A 21098-nucleotide genomic window follows, 5' to 3' on the forward strand; every position below is an offset into this window, starting at 1 on the left:
AGGAGTGATTATAGATTAATGGTATCCCTTTGCAAAATCAGGCATTTTACTTTTGAGCTGTGGACTGTGTTTAAAACTGGTTCAATTTCTGCTAAATGGTGTGCCTGTCATTTTCTGTTGGCTGACTTCAGCAGTTGGCTGACTTTAGTGCAGCACTTGGTCTACAGAAACTCTGAACTCAGGTATGTTGGATTGGCTATACCCCCCTCCTCAGGCAGGGAACTGTTCATTGTATTTTTCTGTAAAGCATAGGCGCTGCTGTTCTGGCCATGTAGAAGTGGATAATTCTAGATATTAGAAAAAAAAACCCCTTTCTCCATAAGGCATTGTTGACTCTAAAGAGTAATGAACTTCTATGGGATTTAATAAAATGGTTACCGAAAGCAAAAAGTAAAGGTCAGTGTTCATAATTTTCTGGTGTTGACACTCCAGAACTTCTATGTGGGGAAAGCTACAGGACTTAACCAGAAATAAGCTGTTGTAGATGGAAAGGTGTCCTTGGCTTTATTGGCTCAACAATTTTTTTTTTTAATACATTGCAGATAAATGGATCTGTGAATGTAACCTGTAACAAGCTTATGTTGCAAAACTTGAACGCTGGTCAGTCGTGGCACCAAGGTGACAGTGATTACACAGAGCCAATAGAAATTATTGCGGTGGTCACCGAGTCGCTCACAGGTATGTGTCTGTGTTATGTCTTCTGAGAGAAATCCAAAGAGCAGGTGGTGCTGGAAGAGCTTACCACTATGTGGAAGGGCTTGGAGTGCTAGAAAAGTGTCATGTGTATCTACATGCAAATATAGTATATGAAAAATATATTATCTGAACTGTTCCTTGCCTAGATATTAAATAGTTTAACCAGCTGTTAACTCAGTTGAATACAGTTCTATGCTAAATGATTTATTAAATAACCAAGAAATATGTTTAGGTGGGGGCTTAAAATGAATGACTGATCACTTTTGATGAGAAAAGCAGGCATAAAGAATTGGTAGCATTAGCCTGAGTCTTACAAACTTAAGTTTAATCATAATCTTACCTTACTTGTTTGTTTGTAAACCACCTCAGTAGAAAGAATTCTCTGGCCCCATTTTGTCCACTGTCCACCCTCTTCTAGACGGGTTGATTTGCAAACTTAGCCTTTTTGTGAGTTCACGTTCCACTGTACCTTGCATATTAGAAAAATATAATTTGGTACAAAATTTCTGCCTATCCCAGAACCTAGGTTTCATTACAGACTTTCTGTAGAAAGCCTGTCAAGGTGAAGTTGGCTGATTTGGGATTCCTAAGTTCCTTCCTTGTCTCGTTCTGACTTAGTCTGTGTAGAGTAGAGCACCACGTGGTATGGCTTATTCAGCGTTGTGACAGACAGTACCAGTACGTATACCACCTTTGTACCGATTCTTAGCTGGAAGGCTGAAGAGCGATAGAAGTGGAAATGGTGAAAACTATGATAGAATTTTTTAAAAATCATGAACAGTAAATAGTATTGCTGCTAAAGGATTATGTATGCCAAAAGCATGTTGTCTAAACACATACAATTCTTCAACAGGAATCTCCCAAAATTCAAGCACCATCATATTTCCAAAGCAAAGTGACTATTTTATTGAATTTGTGGACTATTCTAGAGTTATAAAACCTTCTCTGAACTTCATAGCTACTGTAAGTTCATTTGTTTTATTATGATCTATGCATAAACAAGTGTGATGACTTCTGTATTTTTGCTTAGATTTTTAAGATTTTAAGATTTTGCCTTGGATTTTTAAGTATAATTTACAGATTTGTTTTCAAATTACCTCTTTTTCATGTTACATATTGGCAAATACTAAACTTAGAGGCATTTGCTCTAGAAGAGGATAAAGTGACAGGGAATGCTGTAGTGTTGGCAGGATATATTTGAGTATAGTTTGTCAGCATTCTTGTGGAAGAGAAATCTTTTCAGTTTCTAGCTGATTGTTTTCCATTAGTTGACTGTGCTTTAAAACGATAGAGGAGTTATTGAGTCCCAACCCTCCTAATAATATTTATAAATGGAAGTGTGTGTATACATAAATACACACAAATATATACTTTATATAATGCATATATATATAATTAAGCAACTGTTACGAAATTCAGTAAAACTCATCAAACCATATTGCTCTCAAGTGAGTGTCTTTTCTGCCTTCTGTCCTGTCTTTCTCATACCAGTTGCAGTCCTCTCACAGAAGTATTTCACGTTCTTCATGCTGTCCATAGTCTGCGTTCAGTATTTCTACGTTTAGCAGAGGTTGCATATTGCATCACTGCATTTTGCTTGAAAAGGGGAATCAACTTTACAATTCTTGAGCCTTTACTGTATAGAAATCAGACCTAAATACCAATAAAATAGACTGAATATGCACTTTCAGAGTAGATTGGCTCAAGCTATAGCTAACCTGATCATTTGGGTCTTTGGTTTCCGTCCTTTTCATTTTCCTTGCCAGCATCCTAGTTTGACTCCAGCTGTCACCTGCTTCTTCTTCCTCTTCCAAAGATGAGCTGAGTGAGGGCTAGCTGAGGCATTTAGCAATGCCTGCAGCTGGCAGAGAAGAAGGTATCAGTTGTGCTCCCAGAGGAGTGTGAAGGAACAACTGCTACTCTTACTAGTAAGTGAAGATCTGCATATGCTGTACAGAGGGATGATAGGAAAATAATGGCAGAGGAGGAGAGGTAATGGAGTGACCAACCTCTGAGCTGAAAAAGAAAAGGGAAACATTAGTTCGGTTTTGAATGTAGAAGTTGAATTTTTGGAGTGTGTAATGCAGAAGGAGAATGGTTTTACTATGGATGAGAATCTGCTTGAATGTGGGAGTAAAGGTTGATGTAAGTTGTAGTTCTGATTGATGGATGCTGGAGTGAAGAAGTTGCAGATTGTCAATTTTGGGCCTGTTTTAAGTCTTTCCTTCGGCTCATTTGATGAATCCATAAAAACATCTAACTTGGCATCATCTCTGCTCATCTGACACATTTTCCTGCACATGACGTAATGTTAGTTTGTCCTTTGTTGTGGCGGTGAGATACAAGTGATAAAATTAAATATTCCAGCTGTAGGTAGGATATGTGTAATTTGCCTAAGAGACAAACATTTTCAACAAGAAGAGTAATTGGGAGAGCTGCAAGGCAGGTCCCCTTTCAGTTCCATCTGCTTTGCTTTTGCTCTTTTTTTACTCCTCGGAGTTACGAATAACTTTTTTCTTGACTGACTTGCCTACCTGCAGTGCTCACAAGGGATTAAAAATAAAGTTACTGGTATGTGAGAAATCTGAGGATGCCCTTGGTTTTTTGATGTGATGTGGGTGCAAATATATTGTTACATCTTATGCATTGGGCATTTTAGTCTTACCCTGTTTGATGGGTGTTTTCTTTCTTTTTGTTTTTAGCTAAAGGTGACACGTTCTGATAGCAACCAGCTGACAGCTGAAGAGAGGCAGAATCTTGTCACAATCACTGCACAGCAGTCAGACGTGCTTTTTCACCACTCTTCACTTTCTCACCTTGAGAATGAGGCAACAGAGGAGAGAAATCTGACAGTCCATGTCCTGAATTACACGGTCCCAGAAAATGGAATAATTGATATTGAGTTTCCAGTCCTGTCTGACACAAAAACTCTGAGAGTTCAGGTATTACTTTGTAATATGTTGCTTTGGAGCAGTGACACACCAAACTGAACTGGCTGTGATCAATCACATGCTGTTCCTACCATCTGCAACAGCTGATATGTCACCTACTGTTATTTTCCTTACCTCATATTCATGTTAGAGCTGGAAAGAAAGTGATGGAACCTGTCAAAAATTGATCTAATAATTGCACCAAGGTAGCAAGGGAAAAAACCAAACAGATACCCAAAGCAAGCAGTAAAGTGGTCCTGTACTGCCATTAAGGCTACCATGCTCTTGTAAACAGTACTGTATATGTGAACATCACACAGATTTTGCTGTTTTGTTAAGACCTTTGTTTTGCATTGTCTTACAGGCAGAGTTCCTCAGCAGTAGGACCGACATAGGTGTTTACGATGTGTTCAGCTCCCCCAGCCAGACTTACCTCCAGGTTAAAACAAAGAGCCAGGATATAAAGGTACAGTCTGAGACAAAACTTGCCAAAATAAGAACTGTTCAAGTTACTCCTCATGTTTCCATACTTATCCATATGAATTGTATGCTTTTCCTAGGCTGGGAAGCCTTTTGAGCTGAGCATTGCAAGCAACAAGCCAGTGAGGGAGTTCCACTATCTGGTAAGTTACTGATTTTACCTATGGGGACAATCCAAGATGACTTTTACAACTTGAGAAATACTCCAGTGAGTGGAATGTGATTGAACATTAGAGGGATTCAGCATTTTTTATTGTACTTTGTGAAAGAAGTCGCCCAAAAACTTCCTTTCCGCTGGGATGGTCCTTTTTGAACGAAAGCTCGATTTCGCTACCTAGCAGAAATGCCGCTGGCGCTGTAAGGAGGTGCTCTCCAGGAGGAGCGCGTCTCTGATATGGGTGTTGGATTACCTCTGCTTGCAAATGTGTGAGACAGGGTGCAACTGTGAGAGCAATACTGTCTCTCTGCAGAGCAGCTGCGATGGGAGAAGGGGCAGGGATGTCCCAGGAGCAGCCCAAGCTGGGACTTGTCAGCAGGTCCCGCAGGTGCAGGTGGAAGGAGGGGGCTGGCGGAGCCTCTACACAGGTTCAGGACTGTCAGGGCTGAGCCTGCAGGCATGGCGTGAGGGGAAGACCTCCCTGCTGAGGAAACAGGTGGTGCAGTGGGCAGGGTGGCATTGTTAACAAGGGAACTTTGTAGGAAGCATTTTAAAATAAATGGCTTGGGTAATAGCTTGTTTAATGGCTTGGCTGCTGTACTGTATCTTACAGCATCTGGACTGAAGGGTTTATTATATACACCATTGTCAGTCTCCCATCCTGTCTGTAACACATGCCTGTCTTGTGCACAGTCTGCACCATAATGATCATGATAACTACAATTCTTTTTCTTTCAGAGACTTTAATAGTAAACTGAATAAGGAAAACCTCAGGACAATGTAAAATGTGGACATTCATGAGTATTTTCTAAAATAGAAACACTCTCTAGAAGATTTAAAAGCAATCAGGTCCAATGCAGTCAAAGGCAGGGAACTGCTCTTCATGGCTCTGTCTTCATTAGTAAGTGGTATGGTCCAATAGGAACAGATTTAGACTGAAAAAGTTGATGCTATGGGCCTGAACTCCGGGTATTTCAAGATACCTTCAGACTAGCTCTAATACGATCTGGTAAAATGAATGCCTGTTTTTAACTGGAACATGTTAGTGGGCCCCAGTTCACACTCTTCCGTGGTGCAAACCAAAGTGTGATAAGTAGGGGTGTTTGGGAGATTTGCTTTTAAAATTGTATTCCTGATCCAAACTTAAATGCTATTATAGGTGACCCACATGACCCAGCGGTATTACTGTTGTATTTTTATGTTCTCATAGCATATGTTGTGCCGTGCACTCGTCGTTGTAGTTCTTTACTTGTCCATAGTGATACAGGAATTAAAGCATGGAAAAAATCTATATCTAATATTTAAATATTACATTACCTGCCTGTTCCATACCCAGTCTCATAGAGCTGGTCAACCACTTAGTAAAGGAAAAAAAATGTCTCTTACTTTAACAGCTATTTGTAGAAGGAATTGCAGAGCTTATGACATACTGAGATACCAATATATTGAGTGTTTCATTTTTCCCTTTCAGGTGTTATCTAAGGAACAAATTATGGCTTATGGCACAAAGGCTGCAAAAACATTCACTTTAACAGCAGAAAATTCCTGGGCTCCTTCAGCATGTATACTGGTATTCTATGTTGATGAGCTTGGTGTGGTTGTAAATGATGCTTTCACTGTCCCCATTCAGCCTGTTTTGGATAACAAGGTAACTATATTGAACTTGAGTCTGAGACCATGTTTTTGTCTGTTTGTTGCATGGTAAACAGTATTTTAGATCATAGGATTGTAAATGTAAGAAATTCCTCACTGAGCATCTAATCTGAGGTTTGCATAAATCCTTGGAAAGATTTTTGGTAATATCAGTGCAGTTAGGGTCCAGCTATTGCATATCTGAAAGAAATTTCTACTAGCCCTATGTTTTCCACATGAACAGACACACAGCCTCTCCTTGTGTTTTTAATGGTTTGGTCAATTAGTGAGCCAAAGATTGCTCTGGCCAATATAGTGGAAAAGTACTCATAAGTGCTCAAAGCGTGGAACTGTAAACGTTTATGAAGACCTTGTTCTAGCCAGGCAGTGGTCACATTGTACGTGGTGTGTCCAAGATGGTGAGAAAGCTGCAGGCACACGTTTGTTGATTATGGTTATTATGTACCAGCATCTGAAGAATTTAAATAAATAAAACCCAAATAAGATAATTTAGTTGAAACTTGGGAGATATAGGAAGATACTTCTAATGAGAAAGGCATAAGTTTGGTTCAGCCTTCTGGAAACAAGTTGAAATCTTTCCACTGGTTGCAGTGTCCACAAATAAGTTTGCGTTATATTTTGTAGCAATGAGGTAAGGCCTGATCTTGAAAATACCAGTTTGATTAAATGTAGTTTATGGATGAAAAACATGATCCTAGTGTATCTACAGAGAGGATGAAAAATTGGGATGATAGATTATGAGAATTTAATATCAACCTTACTGTATTTGCTATATTTCACTGGATAGTGAAAAAATGTAAGATAAGGAAAGAACTGATCTCAAAGGCTTCAAAATTTCAAGCTATTTCCATTTTGCCATTTCAATGCTAGCCACTGAAATTAATTCAGTACTGTGGAAAGCTATTTGCTCTGTAATTGGTAGCCTTGCCAAGCATTTGATTTCTGTAAACGAGTTAGTAAAATCAAGTATACAGAGCTGCAGTGCCACAGTGTACCCAGAAACAAACCATTTTTCTGCATGAATCAGTCTGATGCTCGTTGACATTGAAGCACATGGTGCTTCATTTATGTTGGCAACATTAGTGTGTTTGCTTTTGCTCTGTGATTTTCATACTGAATGTGCTTGGAAGATACCATTACACAGATTTATCGGAGGAAGGGTATGATGTGGCTGTAGAGTCAGATGTCTCAATACATGTATTTACATGTAGGGTCAAGATTCAGTTGCTTAAGCACAGACATCTAGTCTCCTCCAAGAGGCCACAGGGTATTCAAGGTGTCATCACGGGATGGGTGGATGTTTGAAAGGTCCTATGGGAGACCTGTCCCTTTCTGGAATGGGAGCTGAGTGTCAGACAGCATGCTGCGGGACATCTCAAGTGGTTCCAGGTGCCTTCAGATGACCGAGTCTCATCTCTGTGTGTGAGTTACGTGTCTAAACTCAGTTTACAGAGAATCAGTTGCCCTAAAAGAGTGTGGTTTTAAGTTATTCTTCCTGGACTGCAATGCCTGCTGCAGAAGGGTAAGTGATGTGTCCTGTCTGGCAGCACCACTGGACATGTCTTGCATACCTCTGAACTTCTCAAATGGCTCTGAGCGCCAGTGTTTATGTAACTGAATCCCACCCACAGCCGGTACAGTCAGTGGAGCCTGTAGGACTGTTTTCTTCACCACCACTTGGATTTATGCTTCATGGTGAGCTAAACTGCTACCTAGTCTCCATTATTACTTTTGGCTGTGTGTGTGATGGGAACTTAAACACTGAACTGAAACGTGGACAGCTAAATGTAGGCAGCTTAAGTGTGGCGCTGAATTCCACCTCAAGACTTTGTAGTAGTGGTGTTTTGATGAGAGAAAAGAGTAAAATTGTTCATTTTAAACATAAATTCTGCATTGTCATCTGATGCAGTGGAAATGGGATGCATTAGAAATACCTTACAGCAGATGACCCTTCCTTTCTTCAGTACCCTGGGGAAGGCATACTGATGCTGTATTAGCCTATTTATTTCCTTCTTCCTTACCCATGCACCTATTACTTATATCCCTTTTCTGTATTGATGTCACTGTGGAACATTTAGTTGTAATCTTTGAGGGGTGATTTTTTTCCCAAAATAGTCTTTCCCTAAATATGATACAAGCTGTGTTTGCATTGATAAACAGGGAATGCGTTTCTTTTACTGCCCTCAGCTGTAGAAACTGGTGTATCCTTGTGGCTCAAGACATTGCGGCTTGTATACTAAGAGTTGATTGAAATGACGATGGATCCTGATGCTGACTTCCCACCAGTCCAAGGAAATGAGGAGCTAGGAGGGGAAGAGAGTGAAATAAATGCTGTAGTATTTTCCCAAAAGTCCTAGGAAAAGCAAATCCAGAGTATTAATTATAGGCAATTAAGCTAAGCAAATGCTTCCTTGGAGTTGTTGGTGGCTGTAAATATCACTGTATAATTTAAACCAGTGCTGTTTTTTAATTTTTTCTAGATTAAAATCTCTTGGAGCAAAGATAAGGTCAAGCCGTCTGAGAAAGTATCCCTTAAAATCAGTACAACAGAACCAGGATCAGTAATTGGACTTGCAGTGGTTGATAAAAGCACAAAGCTTCTAGGAGAAAGTAGTGACATAACAGAAGATTCTGTAAGTAAATGGGAAAAAAGGTTTTCATTGTTGCGTGTATGAAAGATGTATGTTTATGGAAAAGTTACAGTTTATATGCTGAATGAGTGGTGTTCTTTGGGCAGGGTTTTTAGTCCTTAATTACACAAATACCTTTTACTTCTGCACGTAGTTTATCAACACAAGCGGAAAAGACTCTGAGGCTTACAAGGTAATAGGCCCAGCATTTCTAATTCCAGTTAACTCTTTATTGTTCTTCCATTTGATAAACTGCTCAGTTAACACTTGGCAGTTTCTTCTTTCAGGAAACGCAAGTCAGAAAAACTCCCTAATGATTTGTGCTTTGTGCTCTTTAAAATTAGTAATATAAAATAAAGAAAGAATTTTATTTTTTGAAGAGCAAAATAAATTATTAATCTTTTTAAATTCCCTTTACTTGCAGAAGCTCTAGTGCATCAACAATTTGAAAGAGCTGACAATATACATCATTCCCAAAGTGCTCAAACGACATAGTCTAAGTGCCATAGAACATCAGTGGGCTGTAGGCTCCTATTTTAGGCTTATATAGTCTTGGTCACTCTTCCATTAATCACGAAACCGTTGCAGCTTAATCCCCTTCATCCTGTCAGAGATTCTTTTCTCTTTGACATGAGAGGTAAGTGAGCTGCTGCTTGAGGTACAGTTCTATGAATTAGCATCTACAACAGTGAAAGTTCTGAAAAATGTGAGTTTGCATTCATTTTTCAGATGATATTGTTTTTCTTGTCTTAGGTCTTCCATGAGCTCAATTTATACAGCACAGTGCAGTATTTCCCCCTGGTCAGAGGTTCTTTTGGTGTCTTTCAGGTACTTTTTTTTTCCTTTTTTTAAAATTCTAAGCTGGGTTTTTTTACTGCTTAGTGATTTGCACATCACTTGCTAGAAGAAAATGCCCTTTTTAAAGTTTGGGACTGTAGACAATGTACTGTTTTCATGGCTTATATGGGTTTTGAGTTGTGAAATTTATCAATATGTAAATACTCTGAATGCAAGGAAAAATGTTTATACTTTCATAAATACGGGTTGCTTTATGCTTGGTGTTGTCTTCCCTTTGAAAAGTTTTCAGTCATTAAGGCAATATTCATACTCAGATGATCTCAGTTTTGTTGGTTCCTGTATATTATTTGCTTTAGTTCTGTGATTGCTTTATTATGATGACTTTATTTTCTTAAAAAAAAAGAAACAGAAAATAGATAAGCACTGTTGATGTCCTGAATGTCCTGTATTGAGATCTACTGTATAAATTTTATCCAGAAATGCGGCCTTTGGGTATCAACTGATGCAATTCTTGAGGAGGATAAGGAACATTTTCTTTGTAAGTAATAAAAATAAATGTAGCCAAATCTAATTTACTGAGTGGGGAAGGAGGTCCATGGGTTAGGGCCCGTATTAGGTCTTCTTGCTGTACTGCATACAGGCTGCATCCAGCCTTGCAAACCATTACCATTTCCAAGGTTCGAGACATACAAAATGCATATGACTAGTATTTTAAAAACTTCCTTTTTGCTGCTGCCCTGAGTGACACTACCCCTTAAAGGCCTGAGGATGAATGGAGTTTTTATTTGCAGTTCCAGCTGATACATGTTGCAGTGGTTTGTCATGTGTAGCCATATTACAGCAGTTCCATAAGCACTTCAGAGAGGCCATGTAGAAATTTAAATTTGTGTGAAACTTTTTTTATTCTTAAAAAAAACAAGCCAGAAAAAAAAATAGTTCCTTATGTCACAGAGTAGTGTTACCATATGTAACAAAGCTATAGATTATACTCCAAACACTGTATTAATTTGACTTTTATTAACTGTTTTGATTTGATTTTTCTTAAACCTAGATATTTGTAAGTAGGACAATATTTTTTATTTTGTAGATGGTGGAATGATACCCATAGAGGATGGTTTTGGTGATGGTATGCCGGTGTCTAAAAATGGACCTCCTGATTTCAGCAATCTCTATGTGAGGACACATTTTCCAGAGACTTGGCTTTGGATCGACACTAAAACTAGGTATAAGATTAGAAGTAAATGGAAACTGATTTACACTTGCCGTTGTTCTCTTGTAGGTTTTATTAGCATTCTGCACTGGTGCTGAAGAGCAGGGTTAAAAATGTAGTATTATTTATATTCTACTACCACCTAGAGGCCACAAGTGAGATTGGAGACCCACCAAACGAGGCATTGTACAACTGCACAAAATAGGACAATGCCTGACTGAAGGCCTTGTAGTTTCAATAGAAACTAGATAAAAATCCTGGAGACAAAAGAAACTCTCTTCCTTTTACAGATGGGGAGATAACACACAGGGAGACCCAGTCTTTTTCTCTACGGTATGGGAGAAGATGGTGATTAGCCCTGAATGGGAAATCTGTTCCTGTCTGCACCTAATTCAATGAGCAGTTCAAACTGTCAAATGATGGTGAAATCTGACCTGTGTCATGAAGCACAATCCTGTATTCTTTCACAGCTTTCACAGGCAGGAAGTAACCATCATCTGGGATTGTTTTAAAGGATCTGTAAAAGATGATTACATGTAATGTGATTCAATGTAATTGCCTTCAATTCATGTAATTTAAAATAATTTAATTTATTTTTAATCATTTTGATCACATCACAAATATTTCTAAACGATTAGGAAAAGAAAACCAGATAATAAGCAGCTTTTCCTGCCGAGAGTTTGGACTTAAATTTTGATGCATTTTAAACATTCATGTCCACTTACTGATGTCTGTAAATGGATGCTTTTGAAAGTCTAATCTCCCCTTCTGCCATCAGATCTGACACAGACACCACAATGGAAGTCATTGTACCTGATACCATCACATCCTGGGTAGCCAGCGCTTTTGTGATGTCTGAAAACAGCGGGCTTGGAGTGACGACTGCTCCAGTGGAGGTACCATGGCACTAGACAGTTTTGCTTTAAACACTGGTAACACTGTAGGTTATTACTGGAAACTGTGTTCTAGTTCTAAAAGCAGCCACCTCCTTATACTAATAAAGTAATTGAGAGGCCGTGTGTATTCAAAGTGTAAAGAAAACATCATCAGTGAAGACGTATGTGATACTGCATTTGCGTCCCCTTCCTGCTCATATAAATAGCTCAGACATTACACAGATACCTGGGTGCCTCATTCTGTTGGAGCAGTTGTTTTGTTAGAGCACTTTCAGGCTGTGCCCACTTCAGAATCTTCGTATGTAGAAAGGGACAAATGACTGCCTGAGGATGTAATTTCCATGTTTTCCATGTTTTCTTGGCTCTGCCAAGAGGGCTTTCCATGAGTTGATAGTGCGTGCAGGGAGGTTTGCACAGACTAGCTGGAAAGAGGTGGCACGGATGGGAGAGGCACGTTGTCTGCTGGAATGATCATGCCAGTGGATTGCTCCGCTAGTGCTTACCCCAGGAGGGAGGACAGGAGAATTGCTTAAAGACTAAATTCTGGCCTTGCTTTCACTTATCTGTCTAAACCAGTCTTGGACTAAAGATAGGTGCTACTTTTTGGGTGACTTAGCTTGAGGAGCAGAGGGGACACTGAGAGCCAGCACAGGGACGGGATGCTTCTTGCTGCCAAGTTCCTGTCCCCCAAGGCTCTTTTTGTGCTTCCAAGTGTTTGAGGAGTTTAGCAATTTAAGCTAAATTCAGCACTCCTCAGGTTAGGTCTCTGACCTGAGATTCCCAACGTACAAGTGCAGTTGTCCTTGCCTCACTCTGTATTCATGGAAACAGCTACTTAGAGAGAGTTATTTAGCCTGTTTAAAGTAGGAATGACTTTTTGAAGTCTCATTTAGCTAGTATTTTATATATGTTGAGTAATCCTCTGAAGGTAGTTATCTCCTTCCATTCATTATGTAAAGATCCTAGAGAAACTATGTTCCTGAGACAACTCCACTTAAGTGCCTAAGGTTGGAAAGGTTGAAACTGTGCAGTACTGGGTCATAGATTTCCAACTTGATGACAGGACTAGTGCAAGCATAGCTTGGAGACAGCCATTTACCTATTTTAAGTTGTCATGCCCTCAAATTCTTGGGGAGGGGCAAGTTTTGGGATCCAAACCGAAATCTAGCCCCAGATTTCATAGTTGGCTGCTATAGCAGACACAGAACATGTGCTTTGAACATCCTGATCATAACTCCACCACAGAATTTGGAGCCTGATCTGGATTTTGCAGCTAAGGCCCCTTTGAGAATGGAATCATGATTCTTGTTTCTTTCACTCAGCTTGGCGGAGATGGGACAGAAAGAGGAATAGTTTTCTGATTCAAACTGTATGAAAATATATACTTGGCCTCTCATCCTCAAATTTGAGAAGTAGAACAGATGTTGAGATTATTATTTAACTATAATCACCCACATGCGCTGTTCAGTACTTCACCCTCGTTGGGATGTTTAGATTGCGCTTAGAGTTCCATATGGCTGAAACATGTTAATCAGTACCATACAGAGAAGCAAATAAAAGAAATGCATGAAAACTGTAATGGGGAAATAAATAAGTGACATCTGCGTGCTTAATGTCAGTTACTGCTTTGCATCTTCTTTTTGACTTCTACTGCACAGAGTGTTGATAATTTTACCCTATCTTATTTTATTGTAATACACCAGAATAGTCCTGAGTGTAAAACTTTAGTATTGCAAGAGCTTTAGCAAAAAGCAAAACAAAAAAGACAAGGAAAATAGGTACATAGGGAAAACCTCGACTAAGAACTAACCAAAATTCTCCATCAGAACTTCTCTAATGTCTAATATCTAAAGAAGTTTTTGACGCTGAAGTCTTTAGCAAACACCTTTCAAAGTTTTAAAAGGAAAACATTGGAATATTTGCTAGCTAGAAAGCAAGCTGAGGGGTTTTTGGATCTGAAACTCGAAACACTTGGAAGAATTTTTTTAATGAAAACCAAATTAAAACCATTTTTAGTTGACATTTCAATAATAAAAGATATCATGCTTCAGCCGTTCTTATTGTACAGATGTTCATAAACAGTGAAATTTTGATCCCATTCAGCTTGATGAGAGCTTACCACTGACTTCTTAGAGCCAAGACTTCATCCAAAACCCTCTGTAACTGCTTGCTGGTATATTTCTACAGTTTTTCTTTTAATTAAGAAAAGATGTATTTTTAGAAATATAACTCAGGAACTTATGCCAAGATTAATCTTAGAAAATAACACATCATTCTAAGGTGTTGGTGAATTACAGAATTTGGGAGAGTTAGTTATTTTGTATTCCAATTGACATGGAGATGGGGCAACTGACAGATTCTTAATCATCCATTACTTGTGCACTCAAAACAGTTCACAGTTACCTTGATGAGATCCAGGACAGATCACAGCTTCCAAACTTGCCAGGTGATAGACCCTTAGTCCCAATGCAGGTGCCTCTGTTGGAACTTGCCCTGTCAAAGCCATCAGCAGCTCCCATCTGAATGGCTCTGCTGAGTTCCCACAAAGGTGCTAATGACCAGCAGCATCTTTGGCTTCTGCTTCAGCCCTGCAGTAATGGATTTTGTTAACTGTAGAGTACACATACTCCGTCATATGAATTTAAAAGGGATCAGAAGACAAGTTGTGTAGTTATTTTCTTGCTAGTATCTGTTTGTAGGGGTTCACTGCTGATTTTGTTTTGCAGCTAGAAGCTTTTCAACCTTTCTTCATTTTCCTGAACCTTCCATACTCTGTCATCAGAGGAGAGGAGTTCATTTTGGAAGTGAACATCTTTAATTATTTGAAAGAAGAAGCTGAGGTAAAATAACAGTATCTTTGTACTTGAATGTTACTGGGCACTGCAGGGTTTTCATCACTGGCAGACACCACGTCTTTCTCTTGTGAGAACTTTAATATTTTCTTCAGTAGGCAGACCATAAATCTATTTCTCTATACACAAAAAAGGTAGCAGCTTATGAAAGCAGTTTTTCAAAATTAACACTTAGTATTGCAAATGTTACTATATTTACAGGTTACTCTGATCCTGGATATGAATGATGCTTTTGAAATTATTCTAACATCCAATGAAATAAATGCTACAGAAAATCAACAGTCTATATCTGTACCAAGTGAAGATGGCAAAACTGTTCAATTCCCAATCAAGCTGAAACAGCTAGGAGAGATTCCCATCAAAGTGACAGCAATATCATCTGCTGCTTCTGATGCTACCATCCAGAAAGTTTTAGTAAAGGTAAACAGTCTGCAGTTTGGCTTGTTCCTGAAATAAATTGTTCCCTAAAATAAACAGGGTGCAGCAAAAAGGCAAACCCATTTTCTTGTCTGTTTCTTGCTCTGTAAGGCTGGTTTCAGGTCAGGTGGCTTTAAGTAGAAAACACTTCTTTTAAAATAATTTCTCCTTTAAAATTCTTTAGATCCCCTTCCAGGAATGAACACATAGATCTGTTCTACAACAAATAGCATATCAAATGCTTCTGAAAGCAATGTGAAACCTATCTGTGCATCAGTGAACCCCTGGTGCTACATCTAGCTTAATAATCTATGGAGTGTGGACTAAATAACGGTGTTATGGATAAGTGTAATCAATTTTGCCATACACCTGCCTTTAGTTTTTAGTTCAAAGCCTGTTTTCTATGCACATTTTTGTATTTTGCTAGTGGTGGAAATTTAGCCACCAGACTTTCTGATAAACCAGAAACTGGTAAGACTTGCCTAACTTTGGATGTCTAAGTCTGATTCATGTTAGGCTCCGTTTCAGTGGAAGGTGGTAGACATTTGTACATCTCACCCTAAAATAAATGCTTAAGATCATAGATCAGAGAATGGTTGAGGTTGGAAGGGAGTAGTCCAACCTTTCTGCTTAGGGCCAGATCAACTGCAGCAGGATGCTCAGAACCATGTACAGTCAGGTTTTTAATATCCCCAAAGAGAGGAACTTTGCAGCCTCTCTGGGTGGCTTATTCCAGTGGCTGAACACCCTCACAGTTAAAAAAGTCTTTTTTTATGTTTAAAAGGAAATCCCTGTATTTCAATTTGTGTGCATTGCCTCCTATTCTGCTATTGGGCACCACTGCGAAGAACCTAGCTCCATGTTCTTTACACCCTCCCTTCAGGTATTTATACACATAGATGAAGTGCCCCTGAGCCTTCTCTTCTCCAGGCTGAATGGGGCCAGCTCTCTCAGCCTCTCCTTAGACCACTTAAAACCACTGTCTTGCAGGGTTGTGAGCTGTTTTCAGGTGGAGCCACTTACTGCCCTTTCTGCTGAAGTTCAGTTGTTGTGCAGAAGAGAATAAAAGCCCGTTAGACTAAGGTGTAGGCTGAGGAGAGAAACTAATTTATTTCCTCTGCTTCAAGGACATTTTTTCTCAAGGGATTTTGCATGCATGAGGAAATGAAACCTTTATGGTCATGTAACTAACTTCACTTTAAGTCCTCCTTGGGGTTGCAGACAGCACAGAAGGTACCACCTCTGGCCTCGGCGTGTGCTTGGCCATGGAGCTCCACGCATGGTATGGAGCTCACTGGAATCAGAGATGCTCTCATTGACTTTGCGGGTGTATTTTTGTAATTGATGCGTGGTCTTGAGAAGCAAATAGCGGAGGTAGGTCTTCACAAGAAAAACATTTCTGTGTTAGTTTGGATGGGCCAATAGCTCGGGTTCTTGATGTGTTAAAAAGCAGTGCAAAATACCTGACTGTTTTAGATCCCTTAGTACAGTAAGCACACAACTCCTGTCCTAAAAGCAACAAACTGTTGGAGATTACAAATATCCTGTCTTTATTTTGATAGGCTGAAGGATTGGAACAGACATATTCTCAGACAGTCCTTTTGGATTTGACTGGGAATAAACCACAAGCAGTGTCAAAAACGTTGGATTTCACTTTTCCTTCTGATGTTGTAAGTGGCAGTGAAAGAGTGCAGGTCACTGCTGTTGGTAAGGATTATCTTATTCTGTTTCCATCTTTGTCATTTACTGGTCAGCTGTATATATTTTTTTAAAATAGTTTTTTGCCTGCTGGGCTTTTGTTGAACTCAGTATCTTAAGATATATGTGTCCATAATCCAGCTGTTGGCATCTTCTGCACTGCAGGCATAGGTGGCTTTTAAAGAACAGAGCAGTTGCCAGCAGTAACTAGAAGTAGTAAACTCTGTTAAGTAGAGCAGGGAGGTTGGTGTGTGATAACCTGAGCTATCCTAGCAGGATTTGCCAGAGCTTCTCTCAGAGCCCCTGCTGAAGGACCCTTACAAGATTTTGCCCAGTATAGCTGTTGCTTTATACGTTTTTAGGGAACTGCATTTATTTTTATTTTATTGCTATATTAATGGATTAAATCATTAATTCAAAATAATTTACCATCATGCATTAGACTAAGCATAAGAAGACCTTCTGGAGGGTGTTATTCCTTTGATTTATTTAATTTATGATATTATGGTATTGACTACACGTTTTCATAGTTAGAGAGGGAGTCAGATTTTAATAAGGAATGTCCTGCAAAGTTTGCTAGTATCTTGTTTTAATTCTGCTTGTCTGCAGAATAAAAGCTAAAAACCTGACTGATTGTTGTTTCTTGTGACACCTAGGCTTTGATAACTGTGGGTGAGAGAATAAATACAAGAAGTTTCAAATACGTACCATTACTGAAACGTTTTCCTGGATTAAATATCTTTTTGCCTTTTTTTTTTTTTTTTTTTTAATCATGGCTGTTTGAAATTACTCTGTGGTTGGAAAGGTCTGTGGGGAGATGGGTCAGTGGAAACAAAGTTGATCAGAAGATGAAGTGTTTGTTCTGCCTGGTTAGTGACGTTTAGTACAAATGTTCCTAATGTGTCACATTTCCTCCCAGTTTAGACGATACCACCCGTTATGCGTGAGGTATACATTTATTTGCAATAAGCTTTAATTTATTTTCATTAAATTTTATCTTTCAGGTGATTTACTTGGGCCTTCTATCAATGGTTTGTCGTCATTGATTAAGATGCCTTATGGCTGCGGTGAACAGAATATGATCAATTTTGCTCCAAATGTTTATGTTTTGCAATACCTGACTAAAACCAGGCAGCTGAGAGAGGATATTAAATCAAAAGCTGTATCATTTATGAGGAAAGGTCTGTATGCTTAAAACAAAGATGTTAGATTTTTAAGAACCCTTACTAGTAAAAAGATGTCTGTGTCTCTGCATTTGCTATGTGAAATACTGCTCTGTTGGTGTCATGAGAACTGGAAGAAAAGCCGATCTTCTCTTTCTTTTCCTCTTTCTTCTGGGCTGACAGAATTAAAGAGCAAATTATTTTGTTTACAAGGGCAAGTTTGCTCAGAAAAAAAAGTTGTTTTGTATAGTTACTTTTTTTCCAGATGAAAAATGCATTTTAGAAGGTAATTCATATGGATTTCCTAGGTGGTTGTTATTTCTCCTTTGATAAAACCATATGTGAACAAACATTTCTGACCTCTTCTTGTGGCACAGAGGTTGAAAATTAGACAGTGAGCAGAGTGAACCGTATTCACCCCACGTGTGTGTCTGTCTTCAGTGACACCACCCCCATCCTGCCATGTCCTTGTAGAGCTCAAGGAGTGGCGTTTGCTCTGGTGGCTGGCTTTTGCACACCCAAGTTTCAGATTTGGTAGGAAATGAACTCTGTGCTGAAAATCAAAAGCTGGAAAATTTTAGTTGGAAACCGTATATTTTAATTGGGAAATACTCCAGGGCATCACAAAGTGTGGAGAGCACAGTTGCTCTATGCTTCTCTGCACCTTTTGGATCAGCCATTGTCAAAGTGCAATGTGCCACACTTGCCACGTGTCAGTCTGCACGCTGAGAGCCTGGTTCTCGGAGAGGAATGAGGCCATCCTCATGTGAGCTACACCCCTACTAACGCACCATGATGACATTTCCAAATTTTGTTTACTCTCTGTAAGTCTTTGGTGGTTTTTTTTTACGTTGTTGACATTTCCCTTGGAAAAGACACAGGTCAAAATAATTTTCCTTTCATCAAGATCCCAATTTTCTGTCAAAAGCAGTTAAATGATTTTTTTTAAATCCTTCCTACTACATGGTTTGTTTGAAAACTAAGGTGGGGGGGAAGAGGTGTGTTATGTAAACAGCTACTCTGAAGTTTGTAAGCAATCTACCACTCTTTGAAGCCTGAGTGTTTGCTACCGTAATTTTCTGAAGTTTTCCAGTAACAGATTTATTAAAGTTATTTCAAAGCAAGTGAAAATTATAGGATTAAATGTCACTTACATACAAAGCATCGTGATATTCAGCTTGTTCCTGGGGCTTTGAATTTAGGTATGTTTTTGACACTGTAGTAGCAAAACAAGTAAGTATGCTGAAATATTTGTAACCTTAAGATAGAAAAGAACCCCAATCTAAAAAATATTTTGGTTTTTTTGCTTTATTTTAACAATCGATTTCAGTTGTTGCACTGATTTTTTTAAAATGTAATCTTGAAGTTGAAATTTATCTTTAGTTTGAGATGTAACTTTTATAAGGTCAGTTTTTGAAAGGATTGTCATGAAGTTTAATTTAAAACAGACTTTATTTCACATGTCAGTAGTCACTAAATATTTGAAAAAGTGGCCTCATAATCTGAAGTAAATATAATTCATTTTAAGGCTAAATGCTTGTGAGAAGAAAGGATCATATAGCTAGCAGAGACTGCTATATGATCTTTCTTTTACCAGTTTTTATTTACCTAGATCAAAGGCAAAGCAAAAGAAAAGTTGCCTTTAAAAAAAATTCCTTCAGTTGTGGGAATGACAGATCCCATCTTGAAATCACTTCTTCAAAAATAAAAAAAATCCTGGTTGATCTGAAAACTTTGGTGCTAGACCCAAAGCAAGCAACGAGTTTGAGCAGTATTTCCAAGCTGTTTGAAATGTGAGACCCTTTAGTCCTCCACATATTTCTGAAGTCCTTTCCATCCTGATGCACTCCTCTTTCAGCCTTGCTCAGCAAGCCTCCGACATCTCTTGGGTTCCAGCCAGTCCTCTGGGAGTACTAGTGTACATCTTCGTAATGGGATCCTTCTTTTCCTTGCCTTTCCACTTGTATGTGTTGACATTTGAAATATCGTTTTTCATGTCTGATTGAGTGTCTGTTGGAACGAACACGGAGCTTCACAGCCCCCAGGTCTCCTGTTCCAGCATTTCTGCAGGCTTCCCCGTGTTAGATACACTCGTGTTTGGAGAATTTTGCGTGACTGCACCGGGGTTGGCGTTGAGAAGAAAGGAAGCAGACTGTAGGAAAGAGCTGAGTGATCGCTCTGTCCTCTCTCTGGTTCTGCTCATCTTTCTGATCCCTCCCAGTCTTAACAAATTCTGAGATGAATTTATCCCTGTGTAAGGGCTGCTCAGCAGTCTTTGTTAAGCAGGCTGTTGGTCTTAGTTTAGTGCTTTTACACTGCCAGCGGGGTGGTGATTATAATACTTACATATGCTGTATATTGCCTGTTGTGCAAAAAAGCAGAAGACCTCAGTTTTCAGGCCTTCAGTCAGATACTTTTGAAGAGGAAGCAATCTATTTGTATATATACATATATTCATGTTCCTCATAGCACATTATTTTGAGGCTTAAACTTTGACAGTGACTTTGCTTTCCTTGGTGAGAAATGCCACTCATTCCTTCTTTTTTCCTCCCGCTCAAGAGTGCTTGACTCCTCAAGATCATTAACTGAGATGACAGATTGTCTGTATGGGAAAGATTCACCAGTTTTAATGATGTAATTAACCACTGTCGTTGTGCTAAATACATTACAAACCCCCTTTATTTAAGTGGAAATTGTAATTTCAAACTCTTCTAAAGAGACAAAAACTAAACCTGATGCTACTGGGACTAGAATTTATATGGGAAGGTGTGCTGGTATATACTGTAGCAGTTCAGACTCACATCTTTGTATCTCATCTATTATAGAGAGACCCTGACTGGGATTTCATCTTACACTCTTAGATTTGAGGGACTAGGCCATTTGTTCCTCAGTAATTAAGGCTGTGGTTCATTCACTGTGTATCTATATTCAGGGTAGTACGTAAGCGGGCGATTAATCCTTTGTGAGTGAAAGCAAGGAACACTTTGCAGGGGAGAGAGTTGTAGTTGGATGGACCTCATGAGACATATTTCTAAATTCATTCGTGTAAGACTTAATGATGGTTGCCTGAGGGTTTTCCTCCTGCGTGGCTGATTCAGTATTGTGTCTGTATCTGTCAGGTGTTGGATTAATGAATATACTTTCTTAATTATAATAGCCAAAATAGTAAAGCCAAGGAAAAAGGCAAGGTGGGGGAAAAGAAGAAAAGATGTCTTCTGAAATGCTATAAATAGATACGATTATTGTTCTGGTTACACAAATGGCAAGCAAAATGTAAGGGAAGGAAGGCTTTAGATATCAGCAACTACAGTGAGTAGCATATCATAGGAAGCTCTTAATTTCTAACATTAACGAACCTTGGTTCTTCACTGAAGTCAGCTATTGAGTAAGGATGCTGCTGGTGGTCGTGAGCAGCTAGCGAGCCCTTGGGGCCCTTTTATTATTGATGTTCAGCAGTCAGGAGAAAGCTGCACTTGTTCTGGATACTGAAAAATCTTTCAGTACCTTTTAAATGGATC

At 39.0% G+C, this 21098-nt stretch overlaps 1 protein-coding gene across 2 annotated transcripts in view; it reads left to right on the plus strand.

The window, feature by feature from the left end:
• Window positions 1-21098, plus strand: part of CD109 (CD109 molecule) — an 84305-nt gene that overhangs the window by 35236 nt on the left and 27971 nt on the right. For both annotated transcript variants that reach the window (XM_069804679.1, XM_069804678.1), the window contains exons 9-23: window positions 543-678; window positions 1550-1659; window positions 3399-3638; window positions 3991-4092; window positions 4187-4249; window positions 5735-5911; window positions 8397-8549; window positions 9300-9374; window positions 9822-9882; window positions 10432-10567; window positions 11333-11450; window positions 14177-14290; window positions 14504-14722; window positions 16282-16426; window positions 17422-17598. In XM_069804679.1, the coding sequence (XP_069660780.1) occupies window positions 543-678; window positions 1550-1659; window positions 3399-3638; window positions 3991-4092; window positions 4187-4249; window positions 5735-5911; window positions 8397-8549; window positions 9300-9374; window positions 9822-9882; window positions 10432-10567; window positions 11333-11450; window positions 14177-14290; window positions 14504-14722; window positions 16282-16426; window positions 17422-17598 (2026 nt within the window). The remainder of the gene's footprint in view (window positions 1-542; window positions 679-1549; window positions 1660-3398; window positions 3639-3990; window positions 4093-4186; window positions 4250-5734; window positions 5912-8396; window positions 8550-9299; window positions 9375-9821; window positions 9883-10431; window positions 10568-11332; window positions 11451-14176; window positions 14291-14503; window positions 14723-16281; window positions 16427-17421; window positions 17599-21098) is intronic.

The sequence above is a fragment of the Haliaeetus albicilla genome, chromosome 17 (assembly GCF_947461875.1).
Source record: "Haliaeetus albicilla chromosome 17, bHalAlb1.1, whole genome shotgun sequence".
NCBI lineage: Eukaryota > Metazoa > Chordata > Aves > Accipitriformes > Accipitridae > Haliaeetus > Haliaeetus albicilla.